Source organism: Nannospalax galili, unplaced genomic scaffold (assembly GCF_000622305.1).
Source record: "Nannospalax galili isolate Female #2095 unplaced genomic scaffold, S.galili_v1.0 scaffold377, whole genome shotgun sequence".
NCBI lineage: Eukaryota > Metazoa > Chordata > Mammalia > Rodentia > Spalacidae > Nannospalax > Nannospalax galili.
Window position 1 is genome coordinate 1407405 of NW_008341187.1, and position 23370 is coordinate 1430774.

General features: G+C 40.2%; 1 protein-coding gene across 1 annotated transcript in view; it reads right to left on the bottom strand.

The window, feature by feature from the left end:
- Nucleotides 1-2331: 2331 nt before the first annotated feature.
- The window catches only part of Samd5 (sterile alpha motif domain containing 5), a 47278-nt gene continuing 26239 nt past the window's right edge, over nucleotides 2332-23370 (bottom strand). Inside the window, exon 2 of the mRNA XM_008836691.2 lies at nucleotides 2332-4448. Within this exon, the coding sequence (XP_008834913.1) occupies nucleotides 4386-4448 (63 nt within the window). The 3' untranslated portion in view covers nucleotides 2332-4385. The remainder of the gene's footprint in view (nucleotides 4449-23370) is intronic.

Sequence of the window (23370 nt, forward strand, 5' to 3'; positions counted from 1 at the left end):
ACTCTTGTTGCTTGGTTAGAATTAAGACTTGGCAATTGACAGTTGGGTCGTTTCATTTCTATGTCCCTTCCTGCAATACCCTCTTATTCCTTATGTGCTTCAAAAGTGAGAAATCTTTCTATGCATGAATATGTATGTTCATACTGGATTAACTATTACATTCAAGAATGTACACAAGTCAAGAATTTTCCCTCAAATTTTATTTTCTTGAACTTCTCTTTTTGTTCTTCTTCAACTCCCTATTCAAGGGCCTTATTTACAGGTCTTAAAGGAGAAACACTCTAGATGCTGATCTCAACCTGAGGCAGGTGCTTCTGATCATGGCTGACTTTTCTTCACATTGAAGAGTTGGATGATCCCTCACCATCTGCATCATCTCGTGGCTAGTTTCATCTCTGATGTAGCTGTGGGAGAAGGACACTTGCACTCTTACTCTGTGTATCACTGTCATGAAATTAGGAGAATACACATCTGTCACACACCCACACCTCAAATTTATATGCCTGAAGTTATTATGAAAACAAGAATCCTAATAAAATAGCTACGTGTATGCCTATATGACTATTTGTCCAGATTTAAAAAGTTCTTGCCTTTATGAACTTGATCACTTTTTAGTATGTGAGTATGTGTGTGTATATACAGGCATGTGTGCAGGACAGAGAACAGCTTCAAGTGCTGTCCCTCAGATGGTATACACCTTTTAGGTTTGTGTATGTGTATGTATGAGAAAAAGAGAGAGAGAAAGATACAGAGACAGAGAGACAGAGGGGGAGACACAGAGTTTCTCACTGACATGGAACTCATCCAGTAGACCAGGCTAGCTGGTCAGTGAGCTCTTGGGATTACACCTGTCTCTACCTCCCTAGCACTGGGATTATAAGCATGGCTTCCACATTGCTTTCTTTATGTGGGTTTTGGGGGCCTAACACAAGTCCCCATACTTGCAAAGCCTGCACTTTACAGACTGAGTTATCTCCTCAGCACTATTGTTAAGTCACATTCTTTCCGTTCAATCACTAGCCATTTACTGATCTCCCATTATACGTGGACAAGATAGCTTTTTTGATCCTTCCTTAAAAAAAAAAAAAGCAAAGGGGCCTTATTCAATGGATGAAATTGAACATGTCAATATATTCTTGTGTTCTTAGTTAGTTTTAAGGTAACCTCTTCCACATAAGAGGAAAGGAAGAAAATAACAAACAGGGAAGGAGAGGCAGTCACTGCCTGCTAATGCCAGGCCTTGGTAGAAACTGTGGAATAAACTACAGAGCTCTCAAGCCTCTCAATAAGAGGAGGAGGTGTTTATTTTTACCATTTTATGAACAAGAGAAAAGAAGATTTAAGTTTCACAATTACATGTGATGATTCCTCAAGCTATACTATGGCGTAGGCATCTAACAGGAAAACACTGGGGATAGTTCTCAAATTTTAACTCAGATTTGAGTAATTCCAAAGTAAAAACGTAATACTCCCTGTCATCCTGTGTTTCAAATCACCAAGATGCTGTGTATAAACTTCTCTGAACTAAGAAGCTGCCGGAATTCTCTGGACTAAGAAACCCTGTGTTACCATAAAGTCAGCTCTTTCCAAGATTTTTAGCATTACTTGTCCCTTAACTTGCTCCTTCCTTAGGTCAAGAAATATTTCTCCCTCGTTTTGAGTGAGTGTGTACGCGTGCATGCATGTGTACATGGAGGCCAGAGATCAGTCTTAAATGTCATTATACATACCCTGTCCATCTTAGTATTTTGTTATTGTTTTGTTTTTATGATTTTTGTAGGTTTGGTGGGGAGGGGTGGAGTAGGAGTGTGTTTTCTTGTTTGATTTCTTATTTTGTTTGACGCAGTGTCTCTCATTGGCCTGGAACTCACCAAGTAGACTAGGGTGGCTGGCCAGGGAGTGTCAGGGCTCCTGCCTACTCCTCCCCAGTGCTGGCAATAAAAATGTACACCACACAGTTAGCATTTTTGTGTGGGTTCTTGGAGTCAAACTATTTTCTTGATGTTTTCATGGTACAGACTTGACCGATTGATCTGTCTTCGCTGTCTCTACTTTGTTTGGTTTTGTTGTTTGTTTGTTGAGATGGGGGTCTTACTACATAGCCCAGGTGGGCCTTGAACTTGCAATTCTTCTGTTGGGTTTACAGATGTCTGCCACCATAGTTGACTAAGCGACATACGGTGTAACATTTCTTCATACTCTCCTAAAAATTTTATAAATTGAAGAAAATTTTGCTACTAATCTCTGAACTCTTCAACATTATAAAATAAAATCCTACAGCCAATGATGTAATGTTTTAGGAAATATGAATTGATGTGACCAAAACATGAGGCTTGCTGACATATTTTAATAAACTGTTACTTCCTTTACATTCAAATATTAAGGACATCATCAGTACACAGATAAAAGGAATAAACTGTGAAAAATTTATTCTTCTTAAGGATAATTATTTATAGATGCACTTCAAGGTAAAAAGACTCTTTTTCTGTTATATTTTCTTATTTCAACTTGATTTAATATCAAGGAGTTCCCAAAGTTCTTTCCTCCCAAAGTTTTCCTCATTTAGCTTTAACTAAGAAGTCTTTCAGGCCCACTGGCTATTCTACCATTCTATATTCCGATTCTTAATTTTAGACTATTTTAATTTGAAATTCCAATAGTGACACAGAGAAAAGATTTAAATGTGGTCAAATAATTGAAGTCAGATATTACTCAAATGGAAAATAAAACTTGAAATGACCCAAGAACCCTTTTTGGGTTGCAGTAGATTTTATTCTATTGCCCCTGGGGAAAATAATAGTGAGAAATTGGGTCCTTTCTAGGCACAGTCCAGCAATGCAAATGTACATCTGTGAAATAAATCTGCCACAGATGCAGCACCTGGAAATGAGGTCTTAAGCAGGAAGCCATTTATTAGCACAATAAATCACATCAGTAGTCTGTTCAGACACCCACACCCCTCTAAAAAATCTGATGGATATTTTAGAGACCAGTTTATTTGAAAAGGTGACAAACAGTTGACTGGAGTACAATCCCTGTATAATGGCACAGTACATGTCACTTATGGGATAAGTTGCTCATGCTTTTAGAACCTCCTTAGATTTGTATTTAAGCATGATACAGACTTTATGCAGTAACTAAATTCATCTCTAAATCTAGCGCAAATATTTCAACTTTCGATTTCACAAACAACATTGTCATGAATGCCTTCAGAAGCCTAGTCCCTTCTTAACTGTCAATGTATTCCTAGGGACAAGGTGAATGTCAACCTCTTTTCCTTTGAAATTTTCTTGTTCTGGACCATGATTGTGATATAAACTTACATCTTTTGCATACTTTAAGAAGTAGAGAGAAGATTCCACAATACAGTACTGCTAAGGGGCTCTAAACGTGCCAGTCCTAGCCTAGTGTTACATTATTAAATCTTCCATGGTCTCCTCTTAACTAAGTTTAGATCTTATTGCGACCAACACGCAAAGGAAATAGCAATGAGAATCTGAAAAACTTCAGGCTCATGTTAATTTCCTTCCTAGCTCCCTCCCTGTTTCCTTTACTCTCCTGATGGTAGGTGGACAGAGTCCCTCATGGCTGCTGCCACTGTCCACTTCCCAGTCCCCAGGCCTGCTTTCAGAACCCTAATGAAGGAGGTTGGGTGAGAAAGGTGGGCAGTAGGATGAGGCAACTCAGGAAGGGCTGAGGATGGTGCAAACTCCAAGCAGAGAGGAAGTATAAACTTGCTCAGTATTATTCAACACATGGTATTCTTATTATGTCATACCTCAGCCAGATCAATATTTTTAAGTTATAAGTTTTCTTCCTTTAGTGTTCTCCCTTGATCTGTCAGTTCTATGGTTATACCTATATGTGAAATAATTACATAAAGAACTTTAAAATAAGAATTCCTTCACCAAACTATATGAGTATATGAAATATCATAACTTAAGTCAAAGTTTCTGTTCTCCACGTAAAGGCTAATTTGGAATTGATATAATGAACTAGTTATCGCCAGAAACCTACTTTTATATATTGTACTTAAAATTAGTAATGCCCACGTGCCTTAGTCAACCTCACCTATTTTCATGAAGAATTCATAGATTGAAGGGTAGAAGCCCAAGAGACGGACAAGGCTTCTTCCCATATGGTGTGTCCTTTGAAAACCGAGCCCAGCACCTCAAGAGTGCTATTCACTGGCTTGCTTCTAACTACTACAAGTCAGTTACCCAGTTTACTAAGTTGATTACTCCAGAATTTTCCAAGCAAAAAGTTAAGCTGATGAGGATTTCCAGGGTCACCATCCAGTTCCCTTTGTGAAAGAAGGTTCTAAATATGCCCTTTTCCAGTCTTCAGCACCTCATCAGTCCTCCACGAGTTCTCAAAAATGATATCTAGCGGTTCTGTGATGACTTCGGCCAATTCATTAAGTACTCTAGGATGCCAGCCATTGGGACCTGTGGATTTGAACATATCTGGGTTATTGAAATTCTCCTTTACCCATTCTTCCCCTAGTGCACCAAGGATTCCTGCTCCTGTTTTCGAGCCTGGCTTGTCCCTTTCTGGATCATATAGATTCTTGATAAAAACAGATTTCAGAGTCTGTTTATTATGTATCAATTTTCTCTTTTAAGCTAATGAATGAGGGATGTATTTTATTTGTCTCAAATCGTTGGCTTATTTTAAAATTGTCCGCATTTCTTTTCCTCTCATGTTCCTTGTAAGAAAAGGAAATTTTTAAAATTTAATCTATCTTGCAATAATTTGCGTTCCTAAATAATGTTACTTGATACACACAGTAACTTTTAATAACAAAGCAACAGTCAGTGTTCTGCAGGCGGTCTGAACTCTGAAGGCTTCCTGTCTCACGCTCAAAGGGCGTTTTTCTATTCAACTTGTATCTGTATCTGCCAGTGCTCATTCAAAATGCATCTTCTGAAATAAAGAAGATTCACAATCATCTTTAATCATTATCATTTGTATGCATAAACAATGACTTCCTCTGCAAGGCATTTCAAAAGCATGCGCTAGCAATGAATGAGGGTTTCTGACAAAGCTCAACCTAGTAGGATTCATCTGCTGTGTGGTCATTGGCGTCCAGGGTCTCAGGTTTACATTACACTAATGATCTTCAAGTTCTGATAGGTGTTGACAGTTTTAACCCCTTTATTGTCATAATGACTCCTCTGAAACTGAAAGACAGCAACAGATTACAGTTTCTGGCCCATCTGTCACGCACTGCCATGTGCTGAGAATGCTGAGAGGCTCAGGATGGACAAAGGAGAAGAAAAGCAAAGTATACTAAATGAGGAGAAGGCTACCTGAGGCTTTCCTTGGACTGTCATGTCTCGTGGACCAACTGTTTTTTTTTAAAAATTGGAAAAGCTTTTGGGAAAGGTTGAATTCATTTTTTTTTCTTTTTTTGTTTAGTTTTGTTTCCTAGTCTTATTCCTCCAACTTTACACTCAGGTTTATCCTTTGAAGCTTAACAATGCCAAAAGAACAAAATTCATATTGCAGATATTATCAAGTCACCATTAAAGAACAATTCTGCATGTTTTTCTAAGATCCGATTTGTTTCCACACATGCTCCCTTCACCCTGTTCCTACAATAGCTGCCTGCTGATGGCAATATGTTAGCTAATATGTCATTATTAATTAGTTTGGGGGATACTATCAGGCAATCACATCTAGGTTGATAGACAGTATCACTGCCCATGCTCAGCAAGTCTCTTCTCCAGAGAGAACTATTCACAAGCCTCTGTTTTAGTACCTTTGGTATTCCAACATGAAGAAAATCTTATTAATAATTAATACTTCCAAAAGCCACCATAAAAATAGTCTAGTTTGATGCCTCTATTCAAAGCACCTCCTGTGATAACCTGTGAAAAGTAATCTTTAATCCATCTCAACAAACCAAGTGATTGGGGCGTTCTGCAGGGGGTTCAGAGAATAAGGTAAAGTCCTACAGAGAAGGGGACTCGCTACAACACCAAACAGGAAAGTGCTGGGGTTTCCTTGCTCCAATGAACAAATAAACAAAAGCAGCACATTAACAATAACTATTATATTTGCTATATGGTATAACTAGCTGTTTGTATCAGGAAGAAAAGGAAATAACAGAAAGAACCTGAGGTTAGAATGTTAGGGGTCACTAGGAGGATAGAAGACTGGCTGAGAAAAAAGAGATTCACAATGTACCTGCTCCGGTGAGACGGGGCCCTGAGTGGTCAGCTAAGTGGTCTTGCCCGTCTCACACATTCCAAGAACATAGGAAGGGAGGAAATGCCTTTGGACATGTGATGTGATTCTCTTCAAGCACCGCCACCCTCCACATTAAACTCATCTGGACACTCAGTCCATGGAGTCATTTTATGTATCTAACCACAAGTCACCAGCTTCCAAAACCTCTCTTGCCTTTGGTTATACAAAAACAAATCAAATTTATTCAACAAGTCCAGCCTTGCAATTTGTTATTTTACATTCTTTGGGGAAGAAGGTGGGAGGCAGACAAACAGGATCTCCGCAGTTAGGTCATGGGGAGTTTCAAGATGTGAGAGCAGTCGCAGAGAACAGTAATTAGCAGAGCACATGTTGCTTCATGATATGAGAACTGTTAGTAATTTCCCTGTTACCGACACTCTTCATGCTCTGATGGCTGATACACATTGTGACATCCCACAGCCTGGTCCTGATAGGGACCACTCAAGTGGAATAGAAATGAGCAGACTTAGAATTCTGACAGGCTAAGAAAACTATTGAGAAGAACTCTTAGGGGCAAACATGCATTTCAGAACGCTTTCCCATCATGCATTTTGTCATAGCTCATTTTCTCCTTAAATCATCTGGAATTCTCTTACAAAGAAAAACAGGTCTTTCTTCATTCCATCAAGAAAAAAAAATATGTTTACAGCTATTTATGTCTTCTTCCTCAATTATTGTTCAAGTTTGACTTAAAAATCATGAAAGTGGTCAGGTCTGGTGGTACACACCTTTAATCCCAACACTTGGGAGGCAGAAGCAGGTAGATCTTTTTCAGATCCAGGCCAGCTAGGTCTACATAGCAAGTTCCAGGCTACCTGGGGTTACAGGGAGACCCTGTATCAAAAAGACCAAAATAATAATAATAATAATTATAATTATAATTATTATTTAAAAAAAGAAAGAAAAAAAGAAAAGAAAAAGAAAAGGAATCATGAAAGTGAGATGGGGCTGTAATCTCAATGGTCTCATCTAGCATGTAAGACATCCAGGGTTCAATTTTCAGTACTTACGTCTGCCCACTGTGACGATGGCTGGAACCATCCACATTATTATTTTTACATACAAAATTCTCACCAAAATGGGCTGCTGCTGAGAAATTTTAATCTAGAAAGTCAGATTGGAGTACATTTTCCTTCACCTTAGTAGAAAAAAAAAAGTGATTGATGCATGTTCCCTAAGCTCACGGGGGTCTTGATAGTCATTTTCAATTCCCTGGAAGCTCTAAGGGATTCCTGTCAGTCTTCTGCCTGGGGACTGCTCATGCTAGCCCCTTACCTTCCAACAGGTGAGAAGATGTAATGTGCTATTATACAAACAGCTGGCATACAGATACATCTTTGTGCATCTTTTTTATACTAGGAAACCCATATAGGGAAGCCTTCCCAGGATTCTATAGACTAGATACATGTCTGTCTACTCCAAGGGACCTACACAGATTTGCTTTTAAATTTTAGACATAAATACCCAAATGTCATCCATCACATCATAAACAGTTCCAGCTCACTATCTGATCCGTCTCTATCCTGCTGGTTGGGAGGGGCTGGCTTATGCTCTGTTTCTGGAACCAATTAAATGGATTATAAGGAACTGCCTCTCCATGGCTCCTCTGGACACACATGGTTCTAATCTTCACCCAGGACTTATCTACAGCTTTACAGCAAATGTGAAATATACTGAAAAGGCTGCCTGGAAATTTTCCTAGCTGCTTATTATTCAGAAAACTCTCAGAAACACACTCAGAGGTTAAAAAACAAAAGCATCTTTGTTTATGCTATCCTCAGGGCATTAACTGATTTTATAATTTTTCCAACTGAATAGCTATGTAAATTCTCAACTTTTTAAAAGGCTTCAAAATGGAAAGCTGCTTTGCCAAGCTCATCCCTGAATACTGAGTAAGCTGACTTACACAGCAACAACCTGCAGGCCTGTGGAGGTCATGGACAGCCAGCACCTCAGGACCTAGTCCTTCTGTGCCAGGACCTCCACAAGGTTTGCAGTCAGAGCTGCATTCTGTCTCCCCCATCAGAAACAAAGGCTCAGGAATTTAATTGCAAGATTTTTTATTGAGCTTTCCATTGTTTTGTAATAATTAACAGCCTGTCAGAACAAGAACCCAAAGTTAGGTCATCTCTCTTTAGAGAAGTTTAATAATATGGCTCAGCAGGTGAAATGGTAGCCATTTAAGAACAAACAAGGAACTTGGCCATAGTTACAGATTGAGTGGAAGGATTCCATGGAGAGAGCCTAGGGGGAGAAAGAAAGAGAAAGGGAGAGAGAGAGAGAGAGAGAGAGAGAAACAGCAATATTTATAATCATCAACTAGAAGGGAGGGAGGGAGGGAAGGAGGGAGAGAATGAGAATGAATTAAGGGTCATAATACCTGCTGAAGTTAAGAATAATAATTACGGAGGGATTTGTCTTAAACCAAAGGGGGGTCATGCCTCAGGAAAACTGGAAGGAAAGGCTACCAGATGGGCTAATATGGCCGCACATCTGAGGTACAGGGGAGTGATCGAGCTCATGAACACTGTATTCCTTCCTTCTTCAGTGATGATGGGCCAAGGCTATCTACAGGATGGGCAGTGAGGTGAATCTGTAAGGAAAAAGGGACAAGACCAAAATCTCTACCCTGTCCACTGCTTTAGGAAATTGGTCTGGCTGCACCAGGAAAGCAAGTTTAGATGAGAAGGCACAGAAGAACAGTGACAAGGGACTGGGAGTTTATGCTTTCCTCATGTGTTCAGAGTCTCCAGAAACCATCCAAAATGGGATCAAAGCACAGGCTCACAAATGCCCAGAGCACAGAAGACAGTAATTGTCAAAAGCGTGGCCCTGGGTGTTTGGTTCTCCAGTACAGTTCTTTGAAACACATTTGATGGCTCTTTGGATGAAGAGTTTCCGGTGATATCATTTTCTACCCAGTGTCCTGGGCCATTCAAAGCTCATGTCTCTTAGCTTACTCCAAGGATCACCAACCTACTTGCCATATATTAAGGCTAATGTTGATTTCAAAGACTGTTTGTACATAATAGTAGATGATTTTATGATGAATAGGAAGATAAATCAGGGAAAGAGAAACAACAGGAACTACATTTTCTGCCTCTCATCATTTCTCAGATTATAATTCTAAAATTGAAACAGATGTGGACTGGAGAACTGCTAGGTCTCTGCGAAGGGAAAGGCTCTCCAGATTCCCACAAAGAACTCGAACAAATGAAACCAAGACAGACCCAATGCAGCTCAAGAATTAGGCTTGGGTGTCTCTCACTAAAGACTGGCTGAGTGCTTGCAAAGTAAGGGAGGAAACAGGCCCACTGAGGTGTAATCTTTTAGGAGTGTGGGCACTGGAATACACATGCCCATTCTAACATGCAAAACTCACATATACACATAAACAAAAATAATCAAATGTTTAAGAAATAGTACTGGGTTCACTTTATTTAAAAAAAATCTTCCAAATGCCCACATCTAGTACTCATGGCTACCCCCCACCCCTCACACACACACACACACACACACTCACACACACATCATCTCTTTCAAATGAAAATGGTACTGCATGAAAGACCATGTTCAGCTAGCTGAACGGCAGCACAAGTGTGTCTGGCATGGAGATGTGTTCACGTACACCTCCAGGTACCACAGAAGAGGCTCATGCATAGTTTCCATTTTGTCACAAAGAATTCAGAAGGAAAAAACATATACAAGACTGAGATGAAATGAAATTACTATTAACTCTAATGCTGCATGGAGACTCTCATGATGGAAATGGTGGGTTTCTTTGGGTTTTTAGTGGTGGGGGGCATGAAGTACAGACACAGATTGGCATTAACATGCCAGCATTTGTGCCCAGCAATGCCTTTCTGCTCCAGTGCAAATATCAACTCAGTGAAAAAACAAATAACAGTACCTTATTCTTGTGACATAATATCTCAAGAGCTCCTTGAAAGAGCTCTTAGGGGGTCTTCAGGACACACAGTGAGACCCACTTCTCTACTTCATTTCCAGACATGATAGACAGGAGAGATCACAATGTCAGCAAGTCTCAGACCAGCACCTGGGCCTGGACTACATTATGCTACTGCCATTTCACATGACAACACCTTCCTCACACTCATTCCACCATAAGACTCAGTCCTGAGGATCTTGGGCCCCTCTCCTGACCCCCCACCCTGAAGGTGAGAGGACCTTTCTTATCTGGTTGAGACGATTTGTGAAGACGGCTGGCTGCTCTGCTCAGAAGTGCATGCTTCTCTTGGGGACTTAGCTTGCCAGCCTTGAAAACAGTGAGAGCTTTTGAAATAACTCCAGCAATTCTGAGCACAGGCAGCCTGCCATATCAAAATAACTGGTGGTCTCCTGGCATCCAGTCTCAGCCCCCAAATACCAAAGGGTGGCCTCCACTGGGCCTTGACCGCACCTGCCAAATTGGAATGGGCAGAGAAGCAAGACAAGGATCCTAATCTTCTTTAGCAATTCTACACAGGGCATATTTGCATGTTTAGTGGCACCTAGAGGAAAGGCCTGCCCAGGGGATCTGTACAGTTTTCCTCACTCTCCCTGGTCTTTGGTTTGGGCAGGGTGAAAAAGGAAACAAACAGGATGCTCCAGCATACTACCAGCTCAGCCTTTAAAAGAGTGGGGAGTACAGTGTCAATGTCAACTGACCAACCCTCCAGAGGCTGACCTCCTCGAAAAGAACTTTGAGGAGATGTGAACAGGTTACCTGAAGCAACCAAACATGTAAATCAGGCTGCCTTTCATCATGCCCTGGAAATCTTAGCCACACACACTGATGCTAGGCAGTGATGATTCCTGGCAGAAGGTGTAGAAGCAAGCTGTAGACTAGAGAACATCCCAGGTAGCTGATATCTCTGTGCCCAAAGTGAGCACAGGGTGTATGTGATTGTGTGTGTGTGTGTGTGTGTGTGTGTGTGTGTATTTATATTGTGTATGTGATGTGGATGTGGGGGAAGAAGTGGGTATGGTCCAAATCAGCCAGCCTCCAGGGAGTCCTGGAGTCATCTTATCCTTTTCCTTCCAGGGCAGATATGTAATCCTCTGGAGGGAATAGTACAGGCTGTAGATAGGCTCGGAGTCTGGATTCGGTCCCCAGGCCTATCACTTCTTAGATAAGTGGTTGGTGTCTATTCAATCCCACCACTGTTCCAGCTCCCCTTCTAGCAAATGGGAATGTTCCAGAGGGCTATTGCAAGGATTAATTGAGCTAATATCTGTAAGACTGTTTAGAACAGTATCTGACTTAATGTAAGTTTATTCAACAGCTGGATGCTTTTCCTAGCATTGCTTCTATACAGATATATGGAATCATACATTTTAGTTAGATCACTGAGTAATGTAAACCACCCCTAAGGAGGTACAGATACTCAGGCACATCTTCAGCACCAAACCATAATGGATGCTCAGCAGTAGTATTAAGTTAGTCATCCACAAATGTTATTAAAATAAATCATGAATAATGTGTATGCTTTAAGCACTGTTTAGCCATTAACTTTAAATTTTTTCATTTAGCTTTGTGAAGCATGCCCTGTAGAACATAACTACCATAGTAGTCCTTAGCTTGTTGGAGCTTAAAGACTTCTTTAATTGTTTTAAAATCACAGACCTTCCCCCTATGTATATGTGTGCATGCCCACAAGCACGCGCACACACACACACACACACACACACACACACACACACACAGAATATCACCTTACTATATTTTTTGGTTGTCTATTGATAAAAAATGTTGCTTTAGAAGTGACCAAGAATTTACAAATTTCAAATACATTTACATAAAACATATTATTTATGAAGAGACCTACTGATGAGAGCTGTTATCTAAACAGGTTTCAGACCTCTTGTGTCACTTCAGGACTCTGTGTCCTTAGGATTGGGAACACTTTTCTAGTGGAATGGAATCATTATAAGCTAAAATTGGATTCTTAAAGAAGTTCAAATACATTCAAATAAAACTGACAAAGGGGTTAAGTGAGAACCAAATTCCAGAACTTGAACGTCATATAAAGCCTGAGTAGTCTCTCTATGCTTGTACTGGTTAGCGTATAGCAGGCAAGATTTTACAGCAGTATTTGAAGAAGCCAAAGGCCAATATTTTTTATGCTTAACTCAGAATACTTGGTTTTCCTCTCTTCCTGATCTTCCACAGTTGGGTCTTGAAATATTTCATTGTTCACTCCTTTAGGAATCTGCCCTGCTGCAGCAAAGACATTAAACAGAGAGAACAGATAATCCCTTATAGTGTCTGCAGGAACTGAGATTCCAGAGATAAAATAGAAAGCACTCACATTTCCTGGAACTAATAACAGGTCCATGGAAACATCCCTGAGCAAAAACACAGCTCAGTGGGTTAGACATTTTTCAGAAAATGTACACTAGGATAAAAGGATCTTAGAGCCTCCCTTCTCTATATGACACAAGACAAAGTCCCAAGCACTGGCGTTTATCCATCAGAAACACACACACACACACACGCACACACACACACACACACACACCCTAATGCAATCACACTTAGGAATAAATCCTTTATGAATGCTTTTCTTCTGTGTTTCTTATTTCCATTGAAACTAAATATAAAATAACCTTTCACATTAAAGAGGTTGCTTTTATTTTCAGATATAATGTGCAAAATCATGCTACTTAACACTACATTATATTCACAGATCATGCGAGTTAAATAAAGACACCTTGCAGTTTGCTTAATATAGATTCAGCTAAGATTAGTTATGCATCTGCCACCTTAGCATTCAGATTGGGGGTAGGAAAAAAAAAGCCTTACTTAAAAATCACACTTGCAATGCAAGTGCTTAGAATTTCATGGTTCATTTAAGAGCATCACAATCAAGAATTTAATTATGTCAAAAAGAAAATGGTATCTTCTTAACAGTCAAAATTATATCCCTTCATTCCTCTCCCCACACCACAAAAATAGATTACTTTCCTTAACTTCTATGAGCCTGTCTTCTGATCTATGAAGTAAAGAGGATGGCTAGGTGATTTTTAAATACCCTCTGTCCTACCACATTGCGATTTTGAGGTTTGCAGAGAACAGACTAGAGAAGAAGCCAAGAAGGAGCAGAGGGACAAAGCATTATGTGAATTTGGTCAATTCAATCCCTAAACCAGACAGTATTTACTATGGTCCAAACAACTGTCCCATGGGGCATTGTCCATGAACTGACCACTCAAAGATGAAGGGTGACAAAGTATTGTGGGATATCAGTTCTACCAAAACTTCCTTTAGGCTTTAACACTTAAAATTTGCCTACCAATGTGCTATTCAAACACCGGGTCTCCAAAACCACAGATTTGAATTGGGGGTGTAGCTTACTTGGTAGAGTGCTTGCCTCTCATACACATAGCCCTGGGTTTCATCCCCAGCACCACATAAATCCACTAGTGTGTACATGCAATCTCAAAACTTGGGAGATAGAGGGATTAGAATCAAGATTGCATTTCTCTCCCCTACACAGTTCAAGGCCAGCCTGGGCTACATGAGTGCCTGTCTAAAACAAACAATAGCAAAAAAGATAGCCAAGCAAGTAAAAGCACCTGCCACCAAGCCTGATAACCTGAGTTTGATTCTGGGTCCCACGTGATAGAAGCAGAGTACTGACTCCTGTAAGTTGTTCTCAGACCTCTATACTTAAGTGATGGTATACACACATACACCAATAAAATGTTTTGCTAAGAAAATTCCACCAAAGACTTATGTGCTAAATCATTGGCATGGACTAAGAATTCATGACCTAATGACAGATTAGGGTAGCGGGATGACTTAAATTGGGACAAGCAAATCTAATAATAACTTCTAAAGTAAATATCAAAGTATTTCTGTTTTATGAGTGACTGTAAATATACAGTATAATCCTTTACACTATGGAGCTATGTAAATAATTCACGCTAATGGTGGATAATGCTTGACTGATTCAATTAGAGTCTAACAGGTGATGCATCTTTTTCCTTGAGCAAACAAAACTTGAGACAAAGGCTCACAGGGAGGCATTTCTTTAGGGATTCGATTTCTGAGCATAGAAGAAAGGAAAGAATGAGTGAAATAAAGGAACAGAAGTCAGTAAGGATGCATCATGGAGTTGGCCACCGGGCAATGTGTCATTCAATTTCTCAATACTCTCTTAGGACCTTAAGAAGCATTTCTCAGAGCCGCATACGGAAGAGAACAAGGAGAGAAACATTTCTCCATCAGCTTCCATTACCCACTTGTCAAAGTTGTTCTCATACGTATTAATTTCCTTGTACTCCCCGTTTATCCACGTGAGTGCTTAGTCAGCTCCTGTAGGAGTGCATGACAGAGTGAACTGGCTGATATAAAGCGTGAAAGCAAATGAAGCACGGGCCTAAACCAATGAGCTGTCAACTTGCACCTATGTGATGTCAGCTGAAGTCTGTGCAGAATTGCTTTCTCAGCAGTGGCTAGAATAAAACTTAAGGCCAAGATCTTCTGAAGTGAAGCACACAAAGGCTGGGCCATCTGTATCAGTCAGGATATGCCAATTATGCTGCAGTAACAAATGACCCAGCATTTCAATAGTTTACAACAAAGGCTCATTTTCTCACTCGCACTCCAAGTTGACCCTGGGTCAGCTATAGTTCCTTGCCATTTTCTTGGGTTCTGAGTTGACCAAACTATCTCTATCAGGAATATTGTCAGGATTATGACTAAAGGAAAAGCTTTAAATTATGAACCATGCACACGCTTACCAAGATGCTGCTTGGAAGAAATTCACATCACTTCTACTCACGTTTTCCTAACAAAGCTGTTCAAAGGATGAGACACTTAACACTGCTGCAAGGAGAGGCACAGCAGGAAAGGTTACCAAGCTTGCAGTAATAGAACACAACTCACTGTGGGTCAGGGAGATGGCTTAATGAGTAAAGGGCTTGCTATGCAAGCTTGAAGACCTACGTTTGGATTCCCAGTATCTAAGTAAAAAGCTGGGTGTGTGGAGCTCAACTGTAACCCCAGTGCTGGGGGCAGAGACAGGTAGACCCTGGCGGCTCATTGGCTAGATATTCTACTCTGAAATAGCAAGCTCTGGGTTCAGTGAGAGAGCCTGTCTCAAAAAGTAAGATGGAGAAAGATGATGACAAACCTGACAATGACCACTAGACTCCACATGTATATGCACTCATGGGCAAGTCTATCCACACATACATGTGCATACACATGCATATACCACAAACACATAAAGAACACTCCACAAATGTGCCTTAGTTTTTTGGGCAGATAGCCAAGGATAGAAAGGACAATTCACTGTGGGCACCCTGTGCAGTTTGTTCAAGATATCATATATTCTTTGAGCACATGGCCAATTTTAGAAATAGTCATTCTCAATCAAAGAAAACAAATTAGTTCCAGTACATACTTTTTCTAATGACAAAACAAGGCATGGAAATACCTTGGAGAAGTACTGATCTCATTTGAGTCCAATATTGTGAATTTCTCCATTTTATAGCTATTGAGATGACCTCTGCTCTTAGCAATCACAAATGGAATAAAATTTAAGCCAGATAATGTCCAAAATCAGGTAGAACTTGGATCCCCATATTCTATGCCAGGGTAAAGGAGGTAGGAGACATGATGGTTATCATCCTGCATTCAAGTCAAATGCAGACAATAAACAATTAGACAAGTCAATAATTGAGATGGGCTCAAATTCTGTCACATTCTGCAACAGCCAGCATAAAATGGGGACCTCACAAATACAGCAGCAAAGAACTAAAATCTGGGGCTGGAGAGGTGGCTCAGCAGTTAAGAACACTGATTGTTCTTGGGTTTGAATCCCAGCACCCACATGGCAGCTAACAACTGTCTGTAACTTGAGTTCAAGTGGATCTAACAGCCTCTTCTGTCCTCCGCGGGCATTGCATGACATGGGTGCACTTACCTACATGCAGGCAATACACTGTTACACATAAAATATTTTTAAAAAAGAACTAAAAATCTTCCAAAAACCTAAGTGAATGTGAAGGTAGTTTTCCTCAGCACCTCCAGATCAGAGCCCATCCCAGCTGCTACTTGAATTTTGCTTTGCAAGACCCTGAGCAGAGAACTCAATCAAGCTTGGAACTTGCCCAGAATTTTAACCTATAAAACTATGAGATAATAAATGAGTGTTATTTTTAGCTGCTAAGTTTGTGGTAATTAATTATGCAGCAATAGAAAACTAATACAACATGTAACTGGATTTATCAACTGCAGTGTTCTGTTAAACAGCTAAATAATGACTCGTTCCCATCTTTCAAATGTGTACTATTAATTCTCTTGAAAGGAAGGGAATTCAATGGGGACAAATTAAGGAGGTCAGTGATGGAGAGTCTGGGCCCAACTTGGGACAGACTAATGGGAAACATCACCAGTCCATTGAGCAAGGTACACTTAAGGGGGGCAACCAATGACTCTTAAGAAAGAGGCAGAAAGACTAGGATAAATGACCATGTACAGAGCCACAGTGATAGGAATCTGGGTAAACCAACCAATTTTCTTACCATTAATTAGCATTTGGGGCGGGCACTAGTGGGGCAATCACAAAATGAGGATGTTGCATATGCATATTTTCTTCATAGTAAATTCAGGAGATTATATGCTGAGATTTCAGCAGCATTTACATAATGGAGCACATGAAGCCCTATGTGACCATCTGATGCCATTTTATCTCCCTTTTCCCTAACACAATGAAAGGTCTTAGTTTTTAGATGCCCTTACCAGTTGATGGAGGCCTGTAGATGGAGTTATGGTCCATGGGATGCAAGCAGAAGCTACCTGTTACTTCTTGGTCTCACTCTTAAAAATACACCATATCTCTGTTGAGATTACAGGTCCCAAGAGGGAGGATCCCTGAGTCATTGGATGGGGGGGGGAACAACCACCCCACAGACTTACCCATAACTTGGTCTAGCCAGAATGAGTATTGACATGCTACGGTTTCGAGTTAGAGGAGAGGGGGGAGGGAGGATATGATGTTTTCTTATTAAAGCAGAGCCCAATTTAACCTGAATAATACACAGATCTCTTCTCAACTGATTCAATTTATCAGCTTTATAGAGCTTCTTTCCTTCAGATTTAATTCTTGATTCAGTATGCCTAAATATTTCACAGGAATTTATCAAATTTAGTTAATGCCACAAGAAATTTCTATTCTGTACCATCTTTACACCTAAAGTGGATGATTTCTCACATAAATCTATAAAAAGAATATAAATCCTAATTTTCAGTTATGTGTGTATATGTGTACAACTAAATTTATTCATAATTATGATAAAAATAAGACAAGCTTCCTCCAGAAATGCCAAATTCAAGTATACTTATCTCTAAGTATGTGTCCGTCCTCCACTGACCCCACCCCACAATCAGAAGAGCCTGCCCCACTGATCTCAGCCTAATTTAAGGAATGTCAATCTGGAAGCAAGAAAAATCACAGCAAAGACCAACATTTGCTTAGTGTGGTGAGGACCCTCAGTGAGAGGTGGAAATTGTTTCCATGAACATTTACAAAGCATATCAGAAGCAGCAGTGAACAGACCAAGCTGTCTCACCCATTGCTCCCATTTGCTTGAAATGAATGTCAAAAGACCTAAGAAGAGACAAAGGACTAATACATATTCTTTAATGTACAGGTTGATAATTAACCTAATGACTGTTTCAAATTTACTATTATCTATTAAGGAATAAATAATTTTACAGCCCTCTAATGTAGCTCTTAAGCTTTAAATCACTGACCATAACTAATAAGCTGCTTAATAGCAAGAATATCCTAAATAGAGCCACAGACCACAGTTTCACTGGGCATAAATCACCATCATTTTTAATAGAGAGGCAATAGCAAATCTCTGTAATTACCGGGTGCATTTTGAATCATTTTTATTATTACTGTGCTGGCCCCATTAAAAATCCAAAACACTGAACTTCATGGAATGTAAAACCAGCCAGAATTATGATACACTACAAACTCTAATTGAAATCCATAAATTTTCTACTATTACTCAGAATTATTTTGTTGCCAAAGAACCTCAGCTATGCAAAACTAAAGAATTAACTTTGTAAACATTTGCTCTGTCTGTGGCAGAGTAAGAACATCTCACATTGGAAATTTGGGGAGCCAATTTTGAAGTAAAATTATGGGGGTTTCTTCTTCAGTGATGATTTTATAATTCTAAAGAAAACAATGCTATACAGACGTAGGAGAATTAAATAGAATATATCATACACAACCCATGTCACCTCCAAACCCGTCCTCACCTATCACAGCCAATTACAAGAGATCCTGCAGTAAGCAGCTTTAATCTCCTCAGTGAAAATGAAGAAGGCATGCAACAGGGTAACAAATCATCATGGCATTGCTCTTATTTACACACACAGAAGAAATGAACATAGGACGTGCCACCATGCCATTGTGGTGGGTGACTATGCCACAAACATAACTTTATAAGTTTGATGGTTAACAACTTAATAACAACTTCTTAAAACACCCTAATACTCCTGGGATACACATTTTTATCAGAGTTGTTTTGCTAGGTTCATGAATTTGTATACATAGTATTCTGAACAGAATTGCTTTTTATATAGGAAAAGCTGATATTTTAAAATTGAGCATCCCTTTTCAATTTGTTTTGGGCAAGGTTTCATATTTTTGGGGATTTTGGAATATTTTGAGTGTTTTGCCTGCATGTATCTTTGTGCATCATATGTGTACAATGACCACAGAGGGCAGAAGAGGGTATCATATCCCCTAGAACTGGAGTTACTATTATTGGGTGCCACATGGATGCTGGGAACCAAACTAGGGTCCTCTGCAAGAGCAACCAGTGCTCTTAACCACTGAGCAATCCCACCCCCAAATTTTCTCATTTTTGAATAAACTCAACTAAATTCTATAATCTGACCTCATTATCACGAGAGCTTTCTCTGGCAATGGACTCTTGACTACCTGTCATTGTAAGCTGAATAAATATTTCTAGATATCAGATGTGTAGGGGTGTTTAAGCAAACCAATCCAAGCAAGGGTAAAACTAAAGGCTTTGCTTTAATAAAAGGGGGGGCATGGCTTTAAATCTTGATTTTGTCATTTTCAATCATTAGTTCAGTAGTTGAATGGTGATGAGGTAAGAATGGCACTCAGTGGTGGTGTTCAGGCCACAGAGCTGCTCAAGGGAGCTGTTCTTTCCTCTTTGCCCCAACCATTCATTTAGATGAGCAGTTGTTGGGGCTGAAGAGATGAGTCAGTGGTTAAGAGCACTGGCTGCTCTTGCAAAGGACCTGGGTTCAGTTCCTAGCACCCACATGGTGGTGAAAAACCATCAGAATCTCCAGTTCCAGGGAATCTGATACCCTTTTCTGACCTCTACAGACATTGCATGACATGAGTGCACTTACACAAATGCAAGCAATACACTTAAACACATAAAATAAAAATAATAAATATTTCAGATGAGCAGCTGTTAACTGGTGGAGGAGGTCATAGTTCTCATGATATTTTGCTTCAAAAGATTCTGTAGGAAAAATAACAGTGAAAATCCCATCCTATCACCTATGGCACGTTGCATCTCCACAAATGTTCTTTCTTTATGCAGCAGAACTCGGGCTGGAAAGATCATTTTCTCTCTACTTAGGCTGAAAGAATACACAAGGATACAGGTCAGGGAGATGGGGGCGGGGAGCAGAGTGTGGAGGGAAGAGTCAACCAATACTAAGTAAAAAATCAGCCAAAGGGGCTGGAGGGATGGCTTAGCAGTTAAGAGCAGTAGCTGATCTTGCAGGGGACTCAGGTTCGATATCCAGCACCCACTTGGTGGCTAACAACCATCCGTAACTCCAGTTCCAGGAGATTTGATGTCATCTGTCTTCTGCGGACATTGCACGACACAGGTACACTTACATACATACAGGCAATATACTCATACACATAAAATAAAAATAATAAAATATTTTTTAAAGGACTTAACCAGAATGTACAGATTTAAATGCTAATCACATCTAAAAATATTTCATGGGGACATCTAGATAAATGTTTGACAAAAACAAACAACAGCAAAAAGACATCCTAGCCAAACACAATTGGCAAAATTTACCATCACGGCCTAGACAATGAGGATGGCTGGGGGTGGGGGCAGGCTACCTCGTGACACATGTAAAGACTAACTCTGCTACCTAGAATGGGGCAGAAGGGTATCAGGTAGATAGGGAGTTGCCAGACACTAATGCAGATGTTCCCAGGAAATACTTTTAGATGTGATTAGCATTTAAGTCAGTACATTTTGGTTGATTCTTTACTTAGTATTGGTTGAGTTTCCCTCCACACCTTCCCCCCACACACACTGTCTCCCTGACCTGCATCCTTGCTTAGCCTTCATTCCCTAGTATTCCTTCTCCTTTACAACATGTGTGTTCTATTGCCTTAAGCATGGATTAAAATGCTATAAGGAAACCTAGTACCCTGTGGTCTGATTTAAGGCCAGGGATGTACCTCAGTGGCAGAGGGCTTGCCCAGGATGCACAAGACACTGGCTTTATTCCCCAGTACTAGGAAAGAGAGAGAGGGAGACAGGGAGAGAGGGAGGGAGGTGGGGGAAGGGGAGGACTGAATCAGTACATTTAGAGTCAAGCAATTATCCTGCGTACTCTGAGTGGGCTTCATCCAGTTAGCTGAAGGCCTTAGCAAAAGAACTGAAGTTCCCTCCCTATGAAAGAAGGAACTGCTCCTAGTCTATCTTCAGACAACACTTCAGCATCAGTTCCTCCTTGAATCTCGGACTGCTGGTCTGTACTTCAGATTTTCAGACCTGCCAAGGCCCCTCAACCATATGAAACAGCTACTTAAGGGAAGATTCACAGGCAGTCAATGACTGAATCACTATGGTTCCTGCAGGAGTTGTGATCGTCCACTTGCTGTCTTCTGCCACAGCTGATGTTCTTGCAAACCTTGCTATTTCCCTTCATTGTAACAAGCTGGAAACTTGGTTTCTGCAATGCTCTCTTTGCTGATAGAAGGCTGAGCAACATAAAGTCTCCTGTACTCTTCTTGCTCAGACTCTAATTTCAAATTAACTTTGAATTTTCTACTGTAAAGCTTTTAAGTTTCATGCTCTAGAATCCTAGTCTGCCCTAGGCTGGATGGATTTGTCTGAACCCCTTTGTCAAGTCTAAAGTCCACATGTGCTGCCAAGTCCCTTTCCGGCCCAAGGCCGGTGCTGATTCCCAGGTCACAGCTGCATGCCTTCATTCAAGTGTGATAACCAGGACGTCAAGTGCAATGCTTATTCCAACATGAAGGTGCTGTGTGTTTTCCACCTTGATGAGCAAAATGAAACAAAGAAAAACAACTCTCTCATCCAGGCTATGTCCACTGGGTGCCCATTCTGCCCTATGCTGGGGTTCAGTTGATGTTGTGACTAAGACGCAGGCCTATTTTCACATCTTATGGAAATAAGACTTAAAACAGCAATTATCCTGATAATAATCTAAGATTACAATTAAACACTGTCATTTCAGGCAGGGTATTTTAAATGCCTAGGCAGATTCCAGCCTACAATTTGCATAATCATAACTGGTCATTATGGCTTTAGTGTAATTTCATATGTGGACTGGACTTGATTGGCATAAACAAAAGTAAAGCATTTTTCTGAAAAATTGGAGCAAAAAAATAACATTTTTTAAGCCTAAAGGACCTCTTATAACTCTAAACTTGGACAAAAATGGGAAAAAAAATTATTTTAAAATTCTTAAAAGTTTAAATGTCCTGAGATAAATGGAATCTGGATTTGTCATAAACTTCCAAAGTCAGAATCTGGGGGAAGAGAGCACAGGTTTTATAAACAGAACACTGTTTCACGTGCTAGAGTTAAGACCGTAGTTTACATTTTTAAACAAGGCTAATTCTAAATGAAAGTGGGTTAAGTTCAGAAGTAAACTTGGATCAACTTGGATTGGCATTTCATGATTTTGCAGTTCTCAGAATAACACATTAAGACATCAAATAGAAACTGCATAGAAGACTGATTATGCAAAATGCCCAGGGCACAGCACCTAGGACACGACTGCTCTGTGACTGGGAACCACTGGCCTGACCAGACAAGTCCTCACGTCCACTCCCATGCCGCTCAGTAAGTCCTGCCCACTGCCTCTCAGCTGGTGATTTTTTTAGTTAACTGTAGAATTCTCTGCAAAGTTTGCCTCTTAGTACTGTTCTGCTTCCTAAATTAATTGCACTAATCTCTATAAGGTTACAAGACAAAAAGTAAAATTACAGCCAACTGAGAGTGGGCAGGATTGGGCCGGATGGCTTGTCTCCAGGATGCCAGGAGAAGGAAGGAGCTGGCTGGCCCCAGAAGGCACTGCAGTCTGCCTATTTCAAACTCCTCAGCTGAGGGGAAATGAGAATTGAAGTGCCCTATCACTGAGGGGGAAAAAAAGCCTTCCACACCTGCCTCGAGCGCTGCACACAGATCTTGCTCCTCTAAGGAAAATCCCAATCAAATGTATAGGTTCACATGTGTGCCCATGTGCTGTGTGTACATGCATAAGAACTCAGACATCATGGCAACGTTCCTCCTTCGATACAATGGTGATTCCTGCTACATCACCTTTATTTATAGTTAAAGGCTGCAGGTTAATTATTACTGAACAGAAATGAATGGCTAACACCAATATTTCCCTTCCTGCAGTAAAGCCTAATGCAACCATTTGATAGTTCTGTTGGCAGCTTAGAAAGCAGGGTCTCGGTATCAGAAAATTAGCCTCTCTGTGCAAAGACTAACCCACTCTGAAAAAGATCATTCTAAGAAAAAACGCTGAGGAATCTTACAATATGTATTTTTGAATGTTCTCGCAAACTATATCTCAAATTAGAAAACCTTTCCACTAGCTTCAATCTTTTATTTTTTTAAGGTTTATTTTATTTTTATCTATGTCTACGTGTATGTATACATGTACATGTGAGTGCAGGTACCCTCAGTGGTGAGAAGTGTTGAATACCCTGGGACTGGAATTATAGGCAGTTGTGAGCTCCCCAACCCCCAAGCACACATATGGGTGCTGGGAATTGAACTCAGGTGCTCTTATAGAGCAGCAAG